We start from the raw sequence: 16,471 nt of genomic DNA, 5'->3' as shown, positions 1-16,471 counted from the left end.
CCCCCGGCCCGGCTGGGCCCGGGTTTTTGAGGAAAAATTTTCAAGAGTTTTTTGAGAGAAAATTGGATTTTTGGGAGCATTTTATCAAAATTTCATTGTTTTCAGGTTAAGAAGGGTCATGGGATAAATTTCGTGCTTTAAAATTATTATTTTGACAACACTGTATCAAAAATTAACAGAAAAAATTTGAAATTTTCGGAACCCGGCCCGGCCTGGCCCGCGGGCCGGGCTAGGGCTGACCCGGGCCGGGCCGAGATTCAGCAAGTATGGTTTTTAGGATAACATAGTACTCTCATCAACACCAATGAGAAAAAGATTGATCATATTTTGGATAAGACCGCTAATAAAGCCAAACTACAAACTTATGACAAGGTTCCAACCTAGGAGTATTTCAACTTTAAACTTCTGGCCAACATCTGATCATGGCCCGCAATACAATTGTTTTTTAACAACTTCTGACCAGATATGGCCAATGTCCATCCAAAATCTGAACTCCATCAACTTCTGACTAGAAGTCCCGAGCCGACAGTCGAGGAGACAACAAGAGTGTACACCCAAAACTAATTTTAAAAATAAAATGAAAATTATTAGAAAAAAAAGCAGGTGGCTTTGTTTCCAATAATATTCTGAATAGCACCGGTAAGCTGCTGATAGCGAACTAAATAGTTTGAGGGAGTGCTGGAACTAGTAAGGTATTCTGACGCTTTTGGGGTAACATAATATTCAACGGGAATTTCCCTTCAGTACCAATGAGGAAAAAAGGTAATTTTAAATACCGATTACGCCTCTGTTTTCAAATTTTCATAAAACTGGGATTCTAGAAAGTTGTAGCTAGTTTTTGAGGTGGCTTTATACTTATGTTACGCACTGTACATAGTTCTTGTAAATGATAGAATGGAACACTCTCCCTAGATAGAAAAAAATACCCCATCTCATGCCAAGACACCCTGTTCACCTGTTTCTGCCATCGTTATGGTTTGGCGTTTGGTCACGAACTTTAAGCATTGGCCCCTATTAATTGCTGATAATCCCTTTAGTCATGTATCCAAAACTTCAAATTTCCATAATTCAAAGGTGAGGGGGCATGAAAAAAATACCCTCTCAAACTTTCGTTTAAATACGCCCATCGAGGAGTTGAACTTGTGGACGCAACGCTGAAGGTGCCGTGTTATTGCTGAGCTACGGTAGCGCAAGGCCAAACGATAGGATAAATGTAGACGGAATGATAACAACGCCCTGTGTGAACACTATGCACAGTTACGTCAGATTTAATACTGTAACTCCAAAAATCATCAAAAAAATCTCCTTTCCCTCCTGCTTTAAGATTTTCAGCACTTCTCACTTCAGACTTTCTTTTTTATTTTTAACTATTCTTATGAATTCTTGATTGATCTTTTATGCAACGTTTAGAGAATACTTTGATTCCTGAACTTTAAAGGTTTGGAATATTAAAACACATATTTTGCAGGACATAACTTAATTTGAAATTTGAAAACCATATGAAGCGATTTCAAAACAGAGAATTATCTGTATGAAGAGAGAAAAGGAAAATGAAAACTTTTATTTCGAAAAAATTAATTATGATTGCAGGAAATCATAACAGTCTAGCTTTTAAAGCGTCTCTCTATAATTTACTATGCTATACGAATGAGTCAATGAGCGTCTATGCCGTCATACCGTACTCCTTAGGGATAAATTCCAAATTTTAATAGTTTTCTGTGCATTCCTCAAATCTTCGTTCTTTTCTCGAAAAACGGGATGAGTTAAATAGAGAGTCCATGGCATTAAAACAGTCTCTATATCGTTTCCAACAAGTCGAAGGATCGAAAAATAAAACATAATGTCTGGTGTCCAAAGGGTTGTCACCGAAACAATACAGTTTGTGATAAAAGGTACAATAGCTGATATAAGAGTTAAGGATATCGAGAATTCGGCTTTTTTGGCAAGTTTCCTTGTGTGAATAGATCCTGCGCGCATTAATCCTGAGCGAATTTTAAAATAAATAACACTGGAGAGAACAGCTGAAAGAGTCCAACAGGAAACCGATAAACCCAAAATAAAATAAGATCTGCGGAGCTGAAAAAATAAAAATTGTGCTTTCTTTTTTCTTCCCTTTTCCTCACCCCAAACCATCCATGTGTGTAATAAATATCAATTGCCCCAAATCCAAACGGAGATCCCAATTGTCTACAGTAACCCATTGATGGGATCATGAAACTGACACAGAAAAGAGGAAGTAAAAAGAGAATTGGCAGGATGAACCACTTCATAACACGTGCTCGAATCTGAAAAATAATTGGTTTTGGTTTTACTTGTTTTCGTAGTGAACCTTTTTTTGGTTGTATGCAACAGAAAGAATAATTATTCGGACGACAGATACTAGGAACGGTAGGATAAGAATACAGTAGTTCATATAGTCACCAACTGCAATGAGCAATGTGAAATACCGATTTGGGAATAATCCAGCACATAACGAGGTTGCCAACCCGGAGACTGGAACGTTGAATCGTAGGAAATCGGTAAAAAAGAAGGAGATGTTCTGAAAAAAATCCTGAAAAACGAGAAAACGTTCAACTACTTACTGCTACGAAATAGAACATCAGCATTGCATATAAATGACTATCAAGTGTCAACTTTGTCAAATTTGAAGACTGAGAATGGTATCCTCTATAAACTTTCCACATGATAACCATCGTAGGAATAATATACACAAAAGGAACCGTTGGAATTAGAATTGTATAATTAAGAGTGAAATGAAAATCAATGTATTGAGAAATTCCATGAATCGACATGAATCCATCTTGTATACTCATTTTTGAAAACTGACTCCGGAAAAAATCAGGATTATGCAAGAAAATGTTGATTACAAATACTCCAAAGCACCAGTAGACGTGAAAATTAAGAAGTTACCAGAATTTGCGAGAGTCAGAAGACTAGTATTTTTCTGATTAATTAAAGCAGTGAAGTTTGAAAGAAGGGAGTGGAAAAAATAGAGGCGTTCGTGGGACAAAAACCGTGTTGTGCATTTTCTTGTTTTTTTTTCGAGACAGCTGAAGTGATCAAGTTCAGATAGGATGTTCGGAGAATCATTACACAGAATTTTATGTGCTCAATTTTGGATTCTTAGAATCTACTGTTTTTATTTTCAGAAATCAGTATGTAGTAGTATTCAATGATCGAACAGTTACAGTAGAGTTCGGTTCTTGTTTGAAAATTGGATGAGTCAAGTAGAAGTAACAGGAGACGATGTTCACACGAGAATCAAAGAGGATCGGGCGAGCGACGAGGATGTAAGAGTAGTATGACCAACCAGTCAGACTTCCTATCTGAAAAAACAGAGAAACATGAAATAATCTATTAGGTTGTTCGGAAAGTCCTTTCCATTTTTGGAAACATTGAATGTAAAAAAGGTTAAAACGATGTCGGGTAAATTGGAGGTAATGGCCATTGTTATCAATGACTATCTGCCAATGCCCCACTAAATTGTGGATGTTTTCCTCCCAGAACTCCGGTCACAGCGAGTTGGAAACCAAGGCAACCCATTTTTGATATGTTGTTTTGAAGTGAATTTTTGTCAATCAGGATGACGTTAGAAATCGCTGGATAGATAGTAGTCAGAAAGTAGGAGGTTAGAGCTATACAGTGACTAAAACAGAATCGTCAAGCCATATCCACCGAGAGCGGCCTGGGTCTTCCTTCCCGAATGAGGTTGCGGATTTTAAATTTGAAAATTGATCTTTGTGTTTCTCTCCAATGGAGATACACATGGAGTCTGCGTTATGTCACCTGACAATAATAAGTCCCGGTTGTTACAGTGACACCATCATCGGGCAGCTCCCAATACTTCACTTCTTGGTTGACCACCATACCGACAACATCCCATTTTTAACACGAATTTCACGTTTCGGGTTGAGCGCTTTTGTCAACCCACATAGCATATCGTTTATTGTAATCATACATTACCCATTTATCACCACTAGTAATGGTTTGATTCCAACATTCATGAGTGCAACGCAGGATGACAAGATTCAAACAGGTGCCCCCCGAGCGTTGAGCCAAAAGGGGTTGTCAATTTCTTCCCACTTTTTTGACTTTGCCGAGGGTTTCCAATCTATGGCTTCTTCACAAAAGGCTGCCACTAATTTACTTGATATATCCAGCACAGTTTGAGACGGGTCCCTTTCTATCCCGGTTTTCAATGCATCCAAACCTAAGCCGTTCGCCTTTTTTAAAGGGGATTTTCGTCCAACGAGAATTCTGCTTTTTCAAAATGATGAATCCAGGTTGTGATAGTGGTTTGAAAGGGTACATCAGCGTTGTTAATCTCCACTAATTGGCGATCGATTTCAGCTAATTTAAGATCAGATAGAAGCAAATATAAAATGGCAGTCCGAAAATGGAAATTGTTAGGGGCAAAAACGGTGGGCATATCTCACTACACGGAAAGTGGAGAATGATCTCCGTTTGGGTGTAGACTTTATTAAACCCCACCAATAAAACGACAGCTTCCTCGCTTTTACCCCGTTCGAAAAAACGAAGTTTGAAAACAACAGATCAAAAATGGAAAGGACTTTCCGAACAACCTAATAATTAAAATTTTGAAAGAGGACACTGACCAAAAAGTTATAGGTTGCTCGTTATAGGTCGTTATAGGTCGAGGAATTGAGTTCCCGCGCCTAGGCCACGGTGGCCGACCGCCTCACGGACAGCGGTTTTTAGGGTTTTTACGTAACGGAGATCAAAGCAGTAAGATCCAGAAAAATGCCATGTGCAAAAGGCGTCCTGTCGCCATGACCTAGGTGTTTCATTGCGCGGGAACTCAGTTCCTCGTCCCTATTCGCAACCTATTTAATTTTAAACTGCGTTTTTCTGGGGTTTTGGATTTTTTTCTGAACTTTTTTTTGTAATTTGGAAAATACGGAACATTTTGGTCCAATAAAAATATTTGGTCAGATTCCCCCCTTAACAACATACCGACAGAATTTGAGCGAAAAAATCTGGAATCATAATTATAAACATTGTGATGGTCAGTGTAGCTTCTGCTTTTGATCGATGGAACGGTCGAGATGTTGTACTCCTGAAACTCCGCAATATTCAATTTAAAATCAGATTTGTTTTTAAAATTCTAACATCAACTTCCTATGCCGCAGTTTTGTTAACATTGTCACTGTACTAGTCACGATTCCAAGTACTATAGTTGTTGAAAATATCAAGTGTGCTAAATTGAGGGCTTTCTGAAAACAAAGGTTTCCAGAATATCCCGAAACAATTCAACCCACATTCCCAAATGTGAAAGTAGATGATATAGCGATGGCTCCGTCTTGATAAGGAACATCAAATTGCAGACATACCAAATCACTAACAACATGAGAAAATGACGTCACTGAACTGAGGACGTAGGCGGCAGGAGACCAAAACAAGAAAGACATCGTACACAACTGGTAAATCTTTTTGGTCTCATGAGAAGTGATTAATTATAAATCTAGAAATACCTGGTTGTGATTTCTTGGACTGAATAGAATCAGAACTCTCATGAAACAGAATAGGACTGTGAACATTTGAGATAAATAGAAAGTGAAATAGAGACCGGCAACAAAAAATGGAGCAAAATTACCAGGTCGCAATGAGGTACAAAATGAAGTGACCAGGGTTGTAGATGGTATTCGTACCAAGAGAAAATCGAAAACTATATTGGCACTGTTCCAGATTTGCATCTGAATAAATGACTTGAAGACGAACGGATGGATACCATTCGAATTCGTCTGACTGTTCGTCTTCCTATAGTAAAGTGCCATTTTAATCGTGCAATAGAGAGAGGGAATGAAATAAATGAGGGTGATTATGACAATAATTGAGTAAAAGTCAAATTTATATTTGAAATTTTGATACTCAGGGAAATTCCGAAGATTTTGATAAGCATAAGGGGGGTGATCATTGGATGTCGATTTTTGATGGACTGATACTTTGATGAATAATTCGGTTCCAATAGGCAACATCTCTGATTTTCACGCTTCGAAGAAGATGAGGTGGACTTTACTGAATATCTGTGATAACAATGTTACTTGTATTTTGAGTCTTCACCCTCCTATACCGGAAATTTGATTGGGATTATGTCTGTTTCCTTCTGTACCCAGCTTTAGTTAATCGATGCAGTGGCACTTCATTAGCTCCTGATAAATAATTAAGTATATGATTTTGATGGCATAATGTTCATGTTGTTTTTCTCTTAATGAGCAATCGTAGTGTAAAACATGATGCGCATAAGATCACATCATGAATCAAAGTGTTACTTGTCTGATAGCACCATATCAAAGTCCAGAATCATGAAGAGTTAGAAGTTCACTTGTTTATTAATCTAAAAATTTAGAAGCCTCTCATGGAGTTTAACTTGTGGGCATACAGGTGCCGCACCAGTACCAGCTGATACTCTAGCTCCAGAAAAAATCATTATTGATCTTTGATCTTATTGAGATCTTGACTGTTTGAAAGTTCCCATGTACCGGAAATCAGAAAAGTGAAGCACGAAAACGATCTAGATGTATTTAGTCATACATGAGCAATTGATGTATATTGAAACTTGATCAGACCACAAATTCAGGCTGTTTTAGGCAGACAGTTGGTATGTAGTTTGATGCTATCAGGGTGGCGCGTAATGACCGGACTAAAGTTCGCTCTAGAATAACCTTTGAGTAAAGCTTTGTACTGGGCTCAAACTTGGAGTAGAAAAATTCAAATAATTCATCAGTAAACTTGTCAAGTTTGAGATTATTTGATCAACTTTGAGTTGAGTTATCGCTTGTCAAAGTTGTTTCCTCTCTTGAAAATCACAACGACGTGCAAGAAATATTTCGCCGTTCATCTTTGGACAATCTGAACAATTCCTAACCTTGAGGAATCGCTTTGAAATTTTCAGGGGCTTGGAATCAAAGGTAAAATTATATTTCTATCAATTTCTGTGCTTCCAAGATACTTATGCCTAAAGATATACCCGTTTTATCAGTGAGATAACCATTTTGACATTTTGAAGTTTCAAAGCTAACTATTGGGTCAATTTTTTTCTACCGACTTTTCTAAAAGATCATATTAAAGATCTATGATAATCATATCAGAGGTTGTTGTTTTAATTTTTGTTGTCTAAAATTACTCCTTGCTCTGCTGAATCTGTTGTTCAAGACATTATGTGTTTTCAGTTTATTTTCAGACACCCCTTATTTATTTATTTCCACTCTCACAACCTATTTTATACGAAGGCGTTGACTTCTTAAAAATAGGATGAGTGAAATAAAAGTAACAAGATACAACATGAGCTCGAGCATCCAAACATATACATCGAAACAGAAATAGATAGGGGTATAGGAAGTATGCGAAAATATCAACGATCGAGAGAATTGCTGGCATGACAACTGGTAAAAGGATGAGAACCATTGTAGCCGTTAGAGTTTTTTCAGCTTTTGAATTGTATTTTTGGTGAAGCTCCGAGCTCCTGAAAATCAGTTTTATGTAATAAATTTTTTGAACCTGTTGAGTCTTACATTTTTCTTTTTTGCTGAAGTTTCGCAAACATCAAAGCCGTAGTTGCAATGATCAGAATAATCATCACATTTGTACAAACTACGTAGATTATAGCATACGTTGGCTGAAATACAGGTTTTGAGAAATTTTTGTTTTTTAATCTATCTCCGCTGTCGGCTCGTAACTTCTGGTCAGAAGTGGAGCAGAAATTGGCCGAAAACGGCTGCATGGCGGGCGGTAGTCAGGTGAGAAGGTGAAAGTTGATATTACTAGGTTGAAATACTACAACCTTGTAATAAGTTTGTAGTTTGGCTTTAGTTGTGGACATTAGAAATCTGACCAACTTCTGACCAGAAGTTGTCAGTAACGCCCGAGTACTCACCATATCTCGTCTACTTGCAGTGATAACGATAGAACCAAACGGAAAAGGTTCTCCCATTTGGAAACAAGAACTTGTAGCAAGAAAGTGTGGGATTCCTAGGCTTTGGCCGATGATTATAAGTAGAGGAGAGATTATATCAAATGTTTTGGATATTATCTGGAAGTATGGTTCTTTTTAATTCTTAAGTTTTCCTTTTAACTTACCTCTTTCTGGTATTCAATAGAATACAGGAGCAAAACTCTCTGTACACAAAATGCTAGTGTTAAAAGATGAGAAGAATAAACACATCCGGTGAATAAAAGAGAAAGGATTTTCAGAAGAAGTTCCGGTTTCGACTCGGCACAATATGATGTGAAAATTGAAGTTAGTGGGATGCGAACCACAAGGAAATCCAAGAAAACGTGAAAATCATTCCACAATTGCATGAGAAGGAATAATCGGAATACATCGGGTCTCAATCCGTTTTTCATCACAGTTCCATTTCGATTTTTGATATAAAAATGACACATTTTCAGTGTGATTCCAAATGAGAAAATGCTATAGGCCGAAGTGATTACAGTGAATACAGTAAGAACATTGAAAGAGTAGGAGAAATTATAATATTCCAAAAGTCCGTCAATTGGGTGAAATCCGTAAACCGACATATTTTTGTGTGTCAAACAAAACAGACTATAGTAGCCAGTAGGCAGGAATAAACGAATTGGAAGGGGAAAGAGTAATTTTGGGGCTATTCATAACTTGATTTAGTGATTTCTGTGCTTCTCGCTCGCTGGATATGACACCAATAATCAAGTTGTCACATTGATATGCAGACTTGAAAAACTGATTCAGAAAATAATTCACTGAAATTATTTCAGAGTCAAGTGCTATGGAATGAAGTGTTCACAAGGTGTTTGTTATTGCTGAAAATCGAAGAACAAAGAAAATTACGATGTTTCGATTTTCGTAGCTAAAAAAAACGGCACTCTTCTAGAATCACGGAACGAAAAAAAAATCACGGAACGAAAAATAAAATCACGGAACGAAAAATAAAATCACGGAACGATAATTTTGGGTAATCCAAAAATTGCTAGGACCTTCATTCAAGTACTATCCTGAGATCTAACCTTGACATTACATTTTCTTTGCTCAGTGTCCAAAATGACACCCGAAATGTGGTATATTGAGTCCTTAAGGTAAACTAGTTGATAGTGTACATGGACCTTTCCCAGATGTTCTGGGGATAATGGGACATATGGGAATTAGATTAGAGGCTGCAACGAGCAGAGTTATTAAACTTGCCGTCGTTTTTTGGGTGTACCACATGAAGGAAACACGATGATTCAGCCTAAGTCTATAATTGAAGAAATCTTATTTTAAAAAAATTAGTTTTCTTGGAACAAAATGTTGGTCTGGAATAAGAATAGCCTTGGGCCAAATTGAGTAGAAATCTTGGCATGAAACTTCTTGTCTCGGATTTCTCATTTTTCAAAAATTGGATGATATTTTTGGATTGAGGGAGCTTTCTTCAATCACAGGCTTAGGCTGAAACGCCATGCTTCTTTTATCTGGAACACCCTAAAATGTCAGCAAGCTCAATAACTGCTTGATGTAGCTTTAAACTGAATTTTCAGGTGTTCTACAGGTCTTATGTAACCTGTTAACTAGCGTATCTTAAGAAATTGATAAACCCTTTTTTAGTATACTTTTGGGTATTGGACAAAGTAAAATTGATGTCAAATTTAGTATTACGGATACTACTTGTCAAATTGAAGAAAATAGCAATTTTTGGATCACCCAAAATTTTCGTTCCGTGATTTTTTTTTCGTTCCGTGATTCTAGAAGAGTGCCGAAAAAACCTTCCCCACTTTGAGCATAATTTCTCGATTCCCAGATATGTCTAAGAATTAAAAATTGACAAAATAGCATCAAACTTTCAGAAATTCGGAAAATCCTGAAGTTCGGGCTTTGGAATTTCAGAAAATCTAAATCGGGTGATTCGGAAACTTAAAATCTTGGGATTTTAAAAATTCTTAATTCAGATATTTAGATATTAGCTAAAGCTATATTTTAGAATTTCAGAGTTTCCGAACCTACATGTATTGCATGGGTTTGGAGTTTCTTGATTCCTCAACTTTCAAAATTCTGAATTTTCAAATTTCTGAAAATTGAAAACTACTGAATTACAAAATATCATACACTCAGAATTTCGGGAAGTGAAAACTGAACTTTCAATTTAAATGTTTCGAACTTCCGATTTTTTAAAAGTTGCTAATCTCTGAACTTCTCAATGTTTACTTTTCGAATTCCAGGATTTTCTTATTTCCGACTTTCCAAATTCTCAAAATGCTGAATTTCCGAAATATTGAATTTAGAAATCACAAAAATTTTGAGTTTCCGAATTAGAATTTCTGAAATTCTTATGGGGGGGGGGAGCAAACTGATTGGTATCAAACAATTAACATTCCATTTTTCAATGGAGGTATCAGGAACCGAAGTTTGAGACATTAAAGAATCGATTTGCTGTTTGGATATTTGGGTTTTAAAATAAGCTTTGTTGATTTCAAAAAAAACTTTAGATAATATTTTTTAGAAACCAGATTAACCCAAATCTGTTCATATCTACTTTTATCCCAGAAACTTCCCGAACATTCCGATCTAATCTAACAGAAAGGTGTTCGAAAATATTTCCCAAAAGGATTGAGAGAAGCCTCTCCGCCAAAAGATTATCATATTCTCTTTGCCAATCTACTAAAAATAATCGCGGTGGGGAGTCTTTTCACACCGACTATTGCTTGTGTGTCTTTTCTCTCACTCAGATTTTCAGATTTTGCATAATCCCATCCCATCCTTCTCTATGTATTCCCCCTCACTTTTCCCATCCAGTATCATTCAGTGTTTTCCCTCTTATTCCTGCTTCATTGAGCGAGAAAAAAACTCCAAAGGTAAAAGCTCAATATCAAATGCAAATTTTCACATCAAGTGCACATCAAATATAAATATTCCAACTATATTTTTTAATCATATATAAATCCTCATATCCTCTATTTTTTCCCCTTTTCCGATTCTTGCAATTTCCTTGCATTTCCTTTCCCCATTTTTTAGTTTCTATATTTGAGAAATTTCCATTTCGCGTATATATCGGCTATCCAATCCTTGGTGACAGAAATAGTGCACATTAGAGAGAAAAGTGTCAGATTCACCACGTTAGATTCTTTGGAAAAGTGTAGAAAGTAGCTCAGCATATCTCACAACGTCATTTCCTTTATTCAGTTCAGAAAAAAAATAGGGGATGATGTTACAGGGAAGAAGACCTTTTGAATTTTTTGCTTATTCTTAAAATTCAGTTGTTTTTCTATGAAATGGGACTGTAGCTATTTTTGGATATTAGTCTAAAAAATGAAAACAAGAAAATCAAACGACTACTAAGTGTCCACCCTGTTTTTAACGCATTTATCGCTGTTCCTATGAAAAATATCAAAAATTTTTGAAGTGATAAAATGTGAAGTAATAAAATCATGATAAACATTTTATCAGTTGACAAAATTTGATATCTTTGACAGGAACCGAGAAAATTTTGCCTAAATGGTAGGCTTGTATTAGAGCATTTAAGGTGAGTCTATTTTTGAAAATTGGATAGTTCGCGGCATTATGAATTTTTTGTAACTGGTTAAATCAAACAACCTACTGAGCTGATCCCAATTATTTATCACATGTAACTTAACTTTGTTATATTTGCTAACGTTAAGGCAAAATCAATTGTATTGTAATAGTTTTTTATAAAGGGGGAATCCGACCAAAATAGTTTATTGTGATTTTTTGCACTTAAATGTTCCTAGAGTCATTTATTTTTATAATCCTAGAGTCATTTATTTCGGAATCCCCCTTTAAAGATTTTATTCCAAACTGGTATGCTGAAGTTGTTTTTTAGCAAAATACACAATTTTTTGTCGAAGTTTTCATTTCCACCCAGCTATAAAATATTGTTCCCCTCTATTTAGTAAGCATCATCCGATCATATCAAATAATGTTTACTCCACTCATTTAATTTTGTTTACATCTCCCATCCTATCTCTTTTCCAGAATGGTATTAACATTTTTGTTAGTTTCAGTCGCTGCTGCTGGCGTCACAACTTTTTGTTTGAATCCTTGGAGACACGTGTGGATGTCCATCCACATGTCCCCCCAAAAAGTTCGTCATAGGAAAAAAAGTTATTATGGATTGGGGGAGGATAGAAGAGAGGGCATAGGACAAACGGATTAGTTGTTGTTGTGTTTTCAGTTGAAAATCCACGTGTGAGAGGTTTCAGTCATTCAGAACAACAAATGATGTCGTGACATTTAGATGTAGTATAATCAAATCTAAGTGACTCGCTCCGATCTGAAAATTGCAATCCTGACACTTTGACTCAGATTCAAAATCTAGCTCCAGGTGTTCAATTGTTTTCGAGTTGTTTGCTAAATCCTAACAACTTCGTCTTATAATGTTTTTGCAACCAGATTTTCGCTTGTCTCATATGAAATAGGTACTATAACACTTTAATAGATGGCCGCTCAGTTTTGAGTCCAAATCGGTTTTTGTAAAAAATATCCAAAAGTTATCAACTAGCGAAGTGTTTATCATAACATCAGAAGTGTTTTATCAGTTGACCCATTTTTTATATCTCCTCAAAAATTGAGATACCGTAAAAACTCTAATTTAATACCATGACGTTCTATTTTTCAATGTATAGCTGGGGAAAAGTTCTATTAGAGGGTGGCATTCTATTATTCAATAACAAAAAAAATTTCGCGAAGATTCTTAATATGCCCAAAATACCTTCAGAAAAGGCGAAAAGTGGGAAATAATCAGGAAAAAGTTTTAAAAAAACCATCTACTTGCGTACTGAACAATGTCTTAACCCTCTCTAAAGAACCAAAGATTAATAACCTGGTGAATCGTAAATTATTTTTTGAGGTAAAATTCTTTCAGGGGTGGCATTCAATTGGAGGGTGGCGTTCTATTTTTCAATGCCTAGCTGGGGGAAGGTATGTTAGAGTTTTTACGGTAATTGAGCTGAAACTTGACAGTGAGGAAGCCATTTTATTAGAGGTTTTTCGGCAGGTCCCTGTAGCGAAATACAGAAGATACTTAATATCACTGCTAATATGATATGCTTGAAAATTTGTCAGTTAATAACCATTTTATATTTTTGGCAGGAAAAATAAAAACTGGCTCAATGGAAAGCGTTAGCGGGCCCTTCTTATACAGGTTTTACGGTACCTGCTCCTAAATAAGAAACTCAAACTTTAACCATAAATTTGATATTTCAAATCCTTCTTCAAAGCCCTTGTCAGAGCCCTTTATCTTTGCACCCGGTCCTTTATTATCCTTTAGAACACCTTTTCAATTGAATCCCTTCAATTTTAATTTGTCTAGTCTAGCTGATTACGCATCAACAAATTGCAATTGCTTCCTGAAAAAAATCCCCAAATTTTTCCAGTCTCACTTACTTAATTTCAAGGGATTATGACCTGGATCATTTCCTGAATCACCCCGATTTTCAAAAATTGTCGAAATGTATCAAGTAAAAATGTGGCGTCACAACATGCTGCAAGCCTACTCTATGTCTTTCCGCTTTTCCAAGTTTTCGAAGGTGTCTAATATAGGGCATAAGCCGCTCTCTCGGTCCCGCTTTATGACGCACTTCAAAGTGGACACGAAGATTTGATTATAATCCCTCCACTTCGTCGGTTGTCGTCCCCGTTTTTTTTTCTCCCACAGCTTCACAACGAAAGAAGGACTCCGCCTCCCAAGGCCCAAAGAACCATTGGAGGGAGGGCGATTTTTGACGACATCTCAACCTTTTGCGTAGATAACACCGGAAAGCTCTCGTATTTTTTGAAAAGCACAATAACAAACATTTGGGTGGTGATTGACATTTTTCCAAAGGTTTCTTCCTTCTTGATAGTCACATCCTTTCAGTTTTCTCATTCATTCTTGACAGTCAGTTTGATAGCCAGATGTTCTCTCTTGTTTACTTTTCTGGAATATTCTCTCTGATCTTATACTTCCTCTTTCTAAACTCTTCATTCCCGTCATTGATTTTCATTCATTTTTGCAGCACAGCATTGTCAGCTATGAAGTGAGATGCGCATTCTGTCGGCATTCTTCGCAGTGCTCTTCATCTTCATCAATCCTACAATGATTGTCAACGTCATCTCACAAATGGAATCGTTTCTTCAGATTAATTCTCAGCTACCTGAACACCTTCGTTTTGTATTGATCGATTTGATCGTTCATCATTTGAAGTCGTCTGATCATCGGATAAAAGCTTATATTTATGGATGTGGTGAGATTTTTTTAACTCCAATCTCTGTATAACCTGTAATAGGAGAGCCCCCTAACTTTTAACTTTGAGTCAATTTATCCTAGTTCCTGTTTGATATATGAAAAAGTTGAAAACTGATAAATTGTTTATGATAATATCAAAAACATTTTATCAGTTGATACATCTTTGATACCTTGCGTAGGAACCGAGAAAAATCAACTCAAACTTGACAAGCCCTTGTATTAGAGGTTTTACGGTACTTCATTTTGAGAGAACTTAAAGGAATAAAAAAAGTGAGAATCTCAAAATATCTGAATATTTTGCAGTTGTACTGACTACACTATTACATGTCATGTTCACTTGCTTCTCACTTTATGGAATTTACTCGTGCAGAGCCAAGTTCATGAAGCCGTTGATTGTGGACATTATCACTAGTTCGGTGAGTATTTTTCACCACTGTTACAAAAGGGAATTGTCATTCAAGTGTGTGGGAATCATGAGAAAATCACTACCCAATCCTAACAAGCATGAAAGTTTTGCAATCAGATTTGCAATCAGTACAACGTGGCGCACATCCACCCGGACTAATAAAAACGGGTATATCTTTTGACATCAGTATCTTCTTGGAATCACGAAAAATGAAAGAAATATAATTTTACGTTTCATTCAAAGCTACTTAAATTTTCGAAGCGATTCCTCAAGTCTAGGTATTTTTATGATTGTCCCAGATGAACTGCGCAATGTTTCTTGCGTTGTGTTTTTCATGAGATGAAGCAACTTTGACAAGCGATAACTCAGCTTAAAGTTGATAAAATAATTCGAAACTTGACCAGTTTACTGATGAAATATTCGAGTTTTTGCACTCCGAATTTTAGCTCGATCCTTTACTCAAATGTTATGCTAGTGCAAACTTTAGTCCGGGCAATTATGCACCACCCTGTACTCTAAATACTGTCACACACCATTCTCAGACTTTGCCTCTTTAAGAAACCTTTTGAAAACAATTATATAGCATTCTTTCACGACCATAATTAAGACCAAATAATTTTTCCAGATCTTCCTGCTCCTCTTCGTATTCTTCTCACTATTCATGTATTGGAGACTCAACACTCTCGGCTCAATCAACGAAAAAGAAACAACGAAACTGCAACTTCGAAACATGTACGTCGGCCTTGGATTCCTTGTAGCATATGGTCTTTGGGCAGTTATCACTTGGATGGCTCACTCTGATACGAGAAAGCTTCGAGCGGATTTTATGTATTGGATAGAAGAAGAACGAATGTCAATGAGAAGTCGACACAATGTATCCGTGGATAATCGATCCGATAGATCTTCAAAAGGATCGAAAGCATCCAGAGCATCGAAAAGTTCAGCTAGAAGTGCCAAGTCAGAAATTGGAACGAGTGCAAGTTTGGAAAGAAAATCGCCGAGAGAAGGAGGATCTAAAGGAGACTATCAGAAAGTGTCCACAAATTCTTGTAATACTTCAATTTGTAAAAAAGTATCTGTAACAAATGCCAGATTATCTGTACCTCTATAATTTTTTAAAACTCTTTTTTATCAAAAATTCTCAATTTTTAAACCGGTCACTATCTTTCCCAAATGTCTCTTCCCTATTTCTTTTTTTTTTACTCGTGCTCAATCCTGCCCGTAACGAGTTTCCCATTATGTGTGTTTTGATTAAATTGGTTCTGAAAAATCAATGAATAAGTTATTTCTTTACACCTCTCTGACAGCATCCGGAAGTTCTTAGTCATGTCACCCACACACTTGGACGGGATAGAAAAATATAAACTACCGATTAGAAAATAGAGAAGATATGTCGCTTTTTCGATTATCCTGACAAAATATGAGTTCTCGTTCGATGATAGGCTTTCTGAAAACGAATTTCAGAAGGATTTGAAATCATTGCTTTGTGTGTAGAAAGAAGATTTTCAAAAACTGATTTTTTTAAAAAATATGAGTGTAAATTGTAGACAGCTCCAGATGAGATCAACAACTGATTTTTTAAAAGGGGATTTCGACCAAAAAAGTGTAATTTGAACCGGCGAGTTTGAAACAGGAGATTTAGAGAATTCAGAAGATATTTAGAAATCTCGATAAATGTAGAAAATCTACAAATTTCTTAATGTTACGTGTTTTCAAAATATTACTTTGAAAAAAATCTGGAATAATTTGAAGCCCAGAAAATGCCACTGAAAATATAAACAAGGAATATGGACGAAGTGCAAACAAACAACACTGACCGAAAACCATCGCTGATATTTTAAAGCTCAGATTGGAGAAG

The 16,471-nt window shown here is 36.3% G+C and overlaps 3 protein-coding genes across 3 annotated transcripts in view; 1 reads left to right on the top strand and 2 right to left on the bottom strand.

Annotated features, from left to right (window-relative positions):
• Cbr-sru-33 overlaps window positions 1–2,813 on the bottom strand; it is a gene marked incomplete at both ends in the record, with an annotated part of 3,295 nt that extends 482 nt beyond the window's left edge. Inside the window, 4 exons of the mRNA XM_045238037.1 lie at window positions 1,678–2,076; window positions 2,124–2,285; window positions 2,330–2,539; window positions 2,583–2,813. Coding sequence (XP_045096766.1) covers window positions 1,678–2,076; window positions 2,124–2,285; window positions 2,330–2,539; window positions 2,583–2,813 — 1,002 coding nt within the window. The remainder of the gene's footprint in view (window positions 1–1,677; window positions 2,077–2,123; window positions 2,286–2,329; window positions 2,540–2,582) is intronic.
• Window positions 2,814–3,152: 339 nt separating this feature from the next.
• Window positions 3,153–8,538, bottom strand: Cbr-sru-38 (the record flags this gene model as incomplete). The annotated part of the gene is made up of 9 exons (XM_002637586.1): window positions 3,153–3,326; window positions 4,975–5,077; window positions 5,131–5,234; window positions 5,280–5,438; window positions 5,493–5,714; window positions 7,303–7,483; window positions 7,533–7,636; window positions 7,895–8,050; window positions 8,098–8,538. The coding sequence occupies 9 exons, from the start codon at window positions 8,536–8,538 to the stop codon at window positions 3,153–3,155; spliced, it is 1,644 nt and encodes a 547-aa protein (XP_002637632.1).
• A 5,465-nt stretch (window positions 8,539–14,003) lies between these two features.
• On the top strand, window positions 14,004–15,724 carry CBG19376 (the record flags this gene model as incomplete). The annotated part of the gene is made up of 3 exons (XM_002637585.1): window positions 14,004–14,205; window positions 14,511–14,623; window positions 15,239–15,724. 3 exons carry the CDS (start codon window positions 14,004–14,006, stop codon window positions 15,722–15,724), a joined length of 801 nt encoding a protein of 266 aa, XP_002637631.1.
• Window positions 15,725–16,471: the final 747 nt, after the last annotated feature.

The sequence above is a fragment of the Caenorhabditis briggsae genome (assembly GCF_000004555.2).
Source record: "Caenorhabditis briggsae complete genome, chrV, whole genome shotgun sequence".
Taxonomy (NCBI): Eukaryota; Metazoa; Nematoda; class Chromadorea; order Rhabditida; family Rhabditidae; genus Caenorhabditis; species Caenorhabditis briggsae.
Note: the sequence above shows the minus strand (reverse complement) of the source record. Positions and strands in the feature narration are given on the sequence as shown.